Source organism: Solanum verrucosum, unplaced genomic scaffold, assembly GCF_900185275.1.
Source record: "Solanum verrucosum unplaced genomic scaffold, falcon-dt-bn FXZP01000261.1, whole genome shotgun sequence".
Classification (NCBI taxonomy): Eukaryota; Viridiplantae; Streptophyta; class Magnoliopsida; order Solanales; family Solanaceae; genus Solanum; species Solanum verrucosum.
Window position 1 is genome coordinate 14836773 of NW_026019969.1, and position 8173 is coordinate 14844945.

The 8173-nt window shown below is 34.4% G+C and overlaps 1 protein-coding gene across 1 annotated transcript; it reads right to left on the reverse strand.

The window, feature by feature from the left end:
* Nucleotides 1–1168: 1168 nt before the first annotated feature.
* On the reverse strand, nt 1169–7504 carry LOC125816887 (uncharacterized). The gene is made up of 10 exons (XM_049496535.1): nt 7437–7504; nt 6864–6908; nt 5526–5603; nt 4918–4942; nt 4797–4829; nt 4429–4550; nt 4214–4344; nt 2663–2883; nt 1546–1799; nt 1169–1431 (listed from the first exon to the last, which is right to left on the reverse strand). Exons 2-10 carry the CDS (start codon nt 6864–6866, stop codon nt 1348–1350), a joined length of 951 nt encoding a protein of 316 aa, XP_049352492.1. The 5' UTR covers nt 6867–6908; nt 7437–7504; the 3' UTR covers nt 1169–1347.
* Between the last annotated feature and the right edge of the window lie 669 nt (nt 7505–8173).

Consider the following 8173-nt stretch of genomic DNA (forward strand, 5'->3'; position numbering starts at 1 on the left):
TAAAAATTCTCGTATAAGACATTATCTAATTTGCTAACAATATATACAGAAAAGGGTCAAAATTGCCCCTGAACTATGCGAAATAGACCACTTATACCCTCCATTACATTTTGGGATCAAAAATACCCCCGCAGTTATCCCAGGAGACCACAAATACCTCAAGAGTTAACACCCCAATTTTTTAGTGATGTGGCAAGCCACATGGGACTAATCCCTCCACCTAAGCATTGCCAACTAAGATTCACTACAAAAGAACTTGACTTTTAGTGGCGACTAAATCCCAAAATATTGCCACTAAAGGTTATGAGTGATTTTTAGTGGCGACTAAGGCTCCAATAATCATTCGCTAGTAAAACCTATTTTTTCAACAAAAAAATATGATAATTAATTTTCGATTGCGACCTAATTTTCTAAAATAAATAACTTGCAATATCCATATTAAAAACATCCAATATTATTACGAAAAATAATCAAAATTACTTCTTGATTCAAATCTCCTACTATATATATATAATGCATAATTGTACATTTTATACATTTACATATGATATAAAAATAAAACATATAGTGTCTTCAAACTCCTACTTAATCGATATCATATTTGGTTTTTTAAAAACAATGAAGAAAAAAACACAAAATTAGAATTTAATGTTAAAAACTTTTAGTGACGATTTTCTGGGCTTTTGTGGCGACTGTTGTTGCCGCTAAAGGTCTAGTTCTTTTGTAGTGAATCCTAGTTGGCAACGCTTAGGTGGAAGGATTAGTCCGACGTGGCTTGCCACGTCAACAAAAATTTGGGGGGTTAACTCTTGAGGGTATTTGTGGTCTCTTAGGATAACAACAGGGGCATTTTTTATCCCAAAATATAATGAAGGGTATAAATGGTCTATTTCATTTAGTTCGGGGGCAATTTTGACCCTTTTATATTCACTCACTAATCAACTACGAAATTTATTTTAGAAAATATTCGTTTTGAGAAAGATTTTTTCAGATAAATGATTTGTTGATATACCAAAAGTGCAATGTTGCTAGTTAAAATCTAATTAATGTCGTCTTTATTTCAATTTATTTATCTTCCTTTTCCCTTTTAATATAATTAAAAGACATGTCACTAAATAATTGAAAAAGCATTTTATACATTACACGTATTAAATTTAAAATCACAAGATTCAGAAGTTTCTTTTATTTTCTTCGGCCAACCATTTTCCAGATGTGCTCCTCAATTAATTAGGAGTACATCATTCCATCATTTGCAACAGTCAATGAAACCCAAATTGTATAAATTATATAGTACAAGTTACACATAATTAAGATATTTGACTGACAAAAGAAAAGGTTAATATGAAATTAACCCCTCAAGGAGTACTTTTTCCCAGAGAAAGCCTGAAACTTGGGTTCTTCTTTCTTTGGAGGTTCCTCTTTCACAGGTTCCTGCAAATGAACAGGAGCATTAACAGGCTGAGACTAGCAAGCTAAATTTTAAAGAATTTTCTTATAATAAAGGAAATGTATATGAACATTAGCATATAGAGAGAGATATAAAACCTTCTGTTTTTCAGGAGCGCGATTTGCGTTTGAACCAAATACAAGCTTCCCTTGTGACTGACGACTAGAGTTTTGGGAGCTTGGAGCAGCAGCAGATTTCTTACCACCATTAGTAACGCTAACTTGCTTATCTGAGGACCCAGAAGAGGAAGAAGAAGGTGGAAGCTGCTGTTTTAAGGGTTTCCCATCCAAACGTCTCGCTCCACCAGTAAAAGGGTTGAATTTTGGCTCAACTTCTGTTGCATCCTCTTGAACTGCATGACCGAAGAATTATTATGCTATAGAAAGAAGTTTAGAAGTTCTGCAGTAACGAGTAATCTACAGGAAGAAACAATTACGAGTGAGAAGTGAAGTCCTAGAACTGCACCATACGGGCGAAATAAAATTTGCCAAACATTGTCACCAAACATCCCAACCTGGAAGTATCATAGTATTTTGCATTTCCAAGAAGTCCAACAAAAAAAGAAGGATGACGCGTTCTTGATCAAAGGTTTTCCAGTTCAGGATATCCAAGTACAATATATACTGTGAACAACATAAATTTACAGCACGGAAGCTTAGTGCATTGGGGCCTGGACTGCCTTTTTTAACCACATAAGTTGGGCAATTGCAATACCCAAGCAAGCTCTAGTGTTATTAAGAATTTGTAGAACTGATCTCTACAAACATACAAGATTCTGCCTTCGTCTCAATTAGATGCTGCCATTTGAATAGTATAAGATAAAAGAGTTTGAATAGATTTTAGGAGGTGATCATCAGTATTTCCCAAAGGAAAATTTAGTATGTTCGAAATGTGGAGTTGTTTGTTGGTAGGAAATCACACGCACAATCAACTAATGTAAGCAATATGTCCAGTGTTGTCAAAGGCATGCTTAAACCCTAAAGTGAGGCTCAAAACATGTTGGGCGCTTTGCTTCTTAATGTGCGATTCAATGTCATCATTAAGGCTAAAAGACAAATTTTTTTCCTTGCAAATGAGGGTTTCCTGAAGAGGAGACACTAAACAATTGGTATTTCACTTTATCGTAAAATGGCTTTTTGATAACACTGATATGTGCTACTACTAGAATTTGTGAAGACAGAGGAATTAATTTCAGAAAATTTGAAGAATATGCACCTTCTGCTGGAGAGTTGCTTGGACGAGAAGGAGCCGTTCTTTCAGGTTCTTTGTAATCAAGTGGGGGAGCAAAGTCTACTTCACAGTCTGTCTCAATAATACTTATTCCATTAGAAGGTTTGGTCTCCACAATATCTATATAATATTTTTTATTGTTGTAAGCCACCATAATACTATCTCCTGTGGTTAAGCAGGAGAAGTTTCTGAGTGTCGTCTCCAAGCTGCATCAGTAAAGGAAAGAAGTCAAATTTCAAAATCTCCTATATTAGTAAGCGGGTATTTTGCAAATGAAATTAGATTAATAAGCAACTGAACAAACAAATATTGGTTATACCAGATAGCAGATGTAATTCTCCTAATTCAAATTAAAAAATGAAAATAATTTTTACTTGTCAATCATCTCACTTAGCTATGCTTAGTGTTCAAGCAGGAATTCTTATACAAATAATATAGTAGCAATAGTGTGTAACACTATGGATTAGGTCATCAAGAAGCCAATCCTGTGCATATTCACAAATGGAACACAGACGGAACTATATATATTCATGTTTATCCCTCAAAATTTTGACCACTACATTGGACCATCATCTTCTCTCAATTTAAAAGAATAACGAGAAAAACTAATTGGGGAAGGATTTGAAGCTAAGAGCACTCCTTGCATGGATCTTTATATCCTCCCCTTAGCCCTCTTCCCATACTTAAATACATGTCAGACAAAAGAACTTCAATCCAGGATAACATAACGTTTCTCTTTTTTCCAAAGGCACTCCGATTGGTAATTCTAGTTCTACAAGGAAACCTTTACCTCATAAACCATCTCATAAAAAGTCAATCCAGCAACAAAGAGGTGATATTGCTCTATGAAAGTTCTTATACACCTATTTGCTGAAGCAATCTCACTTTAAAATTAAGTCAGATTTTAACTCATTAAGAACAATAACTAGTGCATTTTGGCATTAGACTAGTCAAACTCTAATGTTTAGTAATTATCTATCTACACCAACAATAAATTGTAATCCCAGTGACTTAGTCCAGTGATCCCTCCTAAAAGTTTAAATACAAAATTGTCCTCAAATTCCTCTTTAACCCAAGAACATGGACCGACTTCATCTTCTTATTTTATACCACACCCTACTCTCCTATTTTGGTGACCACTATGTCTTATACTTGTTTCCAATTTATTCTCCTACTTCTTATGTTCTTTTCCAAACCTGTCAGGTAAACTTATTACCTACAAAATGTGATACTTTTTCAATAATCTGTTAATATCAGAATATGCTATGGAACCTACTTTTATAATTTAAAGAAGTATCTAATTTCAAAAAGATTACTTCATCTACAGCCTTGGACCCACTTCCATTTTTACACAAGTTTCAATTCTTAACTCAATAATCATGCCCCACAAAAAGAGTGTGGAGCACTTCTTTTGTCCTGCTGCATTTTCCTTTTGAGTGTGCCATAAAACAATTGTGGCTACCCAAACACTAGCATAAAATGGAACCAATCCACAGAAAGTTATTAAAAAAGAAAAAAAAACTTCAGCAAACTCACATGGCCTTCGGGTTAGAAATATCCAGAAAATCCTTCGTGTGGGGTTGCAGCTTAACATATTTACCCTTAGGAAGAGTTACATTTTTCACTGTCACAATATCGCCTTCTTGTAGGCATAAATTTTCCATCATCTACAAGGTCCACATTAAAATGAGTTTATGCACAGCAGTAGAACTGAAACCAAGAAAATAGAATTACACAGAAATGAGATGTACCCAATATGGCATATATATCATGCCCTCTTCTGCAATGAACTCCAAAACCCCACAGTGAGAAACCCGTTCCGTGGAATCATTTCGAAGCTCAAACAACATTGGATAATCAATGTGAAGTGATGCTACAAAATTTTACATTCAATGTTGAATACGGTTAAGAAAAGAACCAGCTGCCAACTGATAAAGGTGCAAAATCCTATGTTGCTCAGACTCTTCAAAAATGTCGACGAGCGCGTGTCGGATCCTCCAAAAATAGTGTATTTTTGAAGGATCCGACACAGGTGCGGCAACATTTTTGGAGAGTCCCGAGCAACTTAGGCAAAATCTAAATAACTGAAAATGCCCAGTTACAGAACAAGGATACTGACCTAGACGATCAAGAGCAGAGGGAGGCATTATAACTGGGAAAAAAAAACAAAAAAAAAACATAAGACTTGATGCTCGAATAACCTACCGCAAATACAAAAATGAACTATTGGCATTACTTACTTTTGTCTCCATTTTCTAGTTGTGGCTGCAAAGATGGAACATACATAATCAGAATTTTTTTTTAAAAAAACGAAAATAAATACCAAGCAAAAATAAATTGCAGTGGGAGAAGTGATATGTGGGACAAACATCTGAAATACAAATTTAATACACATAGAAGACCAATCTCCCACCACATATATAGAGCATAAAGGTAAAAAAAGAAAGAAAAGACTTCTTTCAGTGTACAACTATACCAAGAAGAACTACTAAACAGTAAAATTGCTCCCTCTTCACCTTAATAAAAGAAAATTCATTCCCTTCCCAACCCCCCCAACCCCTTTCTCTACAATAACAACAAAATGTGAATGATGCAACCAGCAGAAATAAGATGTAATGAGACTTAAAAATTAATTTTGAGGAAAGCTCTTCTAGATAATTATCTCAAAATAAATCATAGACCTACATTAGAAGAACGAAAAAATGAAAATGACCTAAGCAAATTTCGTGAGCATGACAATCTAATTTGAAGCCAAAGGAATGAGAAAAACTTTGTGAAACCATCACAGGTAATTACCACAGTAGGTTAGATTAGTAAACGAAATTTGTCTTTTCAAAAGCACTCCAACCTTATCAATGAAAGATGCAGGATAGCACCGGTACGTCTGCTCAAATGATCGTCCATGATATCCATATCCATCAAAAAACTGCAGATCACAAATCAAAAAGTACAATAATGAGTTATGACAAATGAAGATAACACTAATGACACACAGATATATGTCAATAGAGTCAATGATAGTTTTTTAAAGGCTACAAAACAGAAATAAATAACATCAAACAAGAACACAGCCTTCAACAAAGAAAATGCCCCTTTGAAGGTAGATGTGTTTAGGGAAGCTAAAATAAAATCAAGGCAGTTTAGCCAGTTCCAATAAAGGTTGTGTGCTCTCAATAGTATGCTTCTGTAAACAAAACTTTGCTTCTGTTGCAAGTCTACAAGGCTTCTTTGGAGACAGGATATGAGCCTGTGGATGTTGAAACAAGGCCGTTTTCTTTGCAGACATTTGGGTGGACTTAGCAAGTGGATTTGAAAGGTAAACCTAAATGCCATTGGATTTTGCCCCACCTTTTTAGCCATTTTAAAATGATGTTCCGAGAGGCGTCATTTGAGTCACTGACCAAGCTTTCCGATAATCAGCTCACTCTAGTGCTCTCTCACTATCTCGCCTGTGAACTGCATATAATTTCTTTCCATGGAATGTATCGCTTTAAGATGAACCTCAGTCGCATAGTTGAAGAATAATATAGCAATGGAATGAAAAATAGTAGTAGCAAAACATCTAATTCATACCATTATAATTTTTTGTTACTTCATCCTGGTGTATTATTTGTAATAACATCAATGGGAATCTATAATCTCCATATTTGCTCAAGTCTATGAACCAAATATACAATTGCTGACTCTCAGAAACCGTCATCCATGCCCTTTGACAATTGACAACAAACTTTTTGTAATTTAATGTACTCTTGTCTATTAACTACCATAAAGATCATGTTCCTCCTCTTTTCTCAGGTTTTTTTCCCAAAAGGAGGAAGTGAGCCCCTGCAGATGTACATTCTATTCACAAATTTAACACTCCCTAAGCTGGCACTTAGATCTTCAGTTCTTATTAAATTAAGAAACCCCTGAGTATAACTTCAGCCAGGATCCAATTCCATCCTTTATTCGAGAGAACAAATTATTAGATGATATTCTTAAAACAGCCTCTAGCAGAAGCACAGTACAACTTTTGCTAAATCCAATATGGCCTGACCCTTGCCCTAGCTTCACCAGGCTGCCCTTTCTTTTCTTAAAATAGTCTTACTAAGTTATACTAAAAAAGTATCAGTACAACCATGGGAGTATAAATCGAGAATCAATAACACTTCTGCTGCATATCAACCGGGAAAAACAGAAAATTTACCATGATTTCTGTCTCTGAGTACCCCGAACTCAACTGTTTCAGCTAAGTGCTAACCTATAAAAGAACAGTAATAAAAAAAAGAGGACATAATTAAAAATACAGTCAATTTTCAATAATTTTGTACTATTTCAGATTTTTCAGAAAACTTAGCACACAATCGCAAGTTCAAACCTTTATCGCACAAATGAAAGGAAACTCAAAAGTCTTTCTTTTCTGTATATTGAAAACTAACTACAAGAACCAAATCAAACTAGAACTAGAAAAAATATTTCTATACGAACTAGGAAAAAGAAATAATAACTAGACATAATTAAAAAAATACCAAAAATAACAAATCATAAACAACTTAGTATTCGTATTCCAACTTTGAATTATTATTCCAACAACAAATAAGAAAATTTATCAACTTTTAAAAATTGCAGAGAAGTGTGATATTAGACTAGAACTCATCCAATTCACTAAAATTCGTGTTTCGCCATTAAGGATCATCGCAAAAAGGACAAAAGGCTCATCGTCTAATTAGAATCAACAGAAAAAAAGGGGGAATGCTGAGAGAAAAAGAAAGAGAAACATACAAATTCGATTCCTTCAGAGAAAGAGAATGTGAAGGATTCGTGCAGAAAAAGAAAAGAAGAGCAAGAATTTGATGCTGAGTGCTGATGGGAGACGGTTTATGGGCCTATTTGGTTGGGCCGGCCCACTAAGAGGAATTCCGGACATGGGCCAATATTGGTCCGGAAATAAATTAGTTAAATTACCTTATTAGACATACATCGCTACCATGTATACTAACCTTACATATACTTTCAAATAATTACATATATTACCACTTTTAATATTTTGTACCATATATTATTGAAGAAATACAATTTGAGATTTGTGTCTATTTAATCATTTTCAAAGTCATGTATCCGCGATAGATTTCAATTTGTTTTGTCTTCTGGTTTTTGAAAGTCAAGGTAAAGCTCCATTGATATAGAGTTTTGTTTCATTGCTAGTGATTCTCAAAATGAGAATAATGTTTATTTATTGTTGCTCGAAAAATGGCATGAAAATTACCACTGCAATTCTCGATATTTTCAGTCGCTTAAATTTGAAAATCCAAAAATGCAACAACTTTGACGAACAAAGGAGAAAGATAGTATGTGATTTGTTGCATATGTAAAGAAGGTTTATGTAACAGCTCGACTTTTCAAAACGTCTAAATTAACTCGTACCTTCGTGGAAAGACAAAGAGGGTGAGTAATACATTAAAAATGATGTGGTATGTCATATTTTAAGTGTTCAAGGGTTGTCTCAAGTTTTGGAGT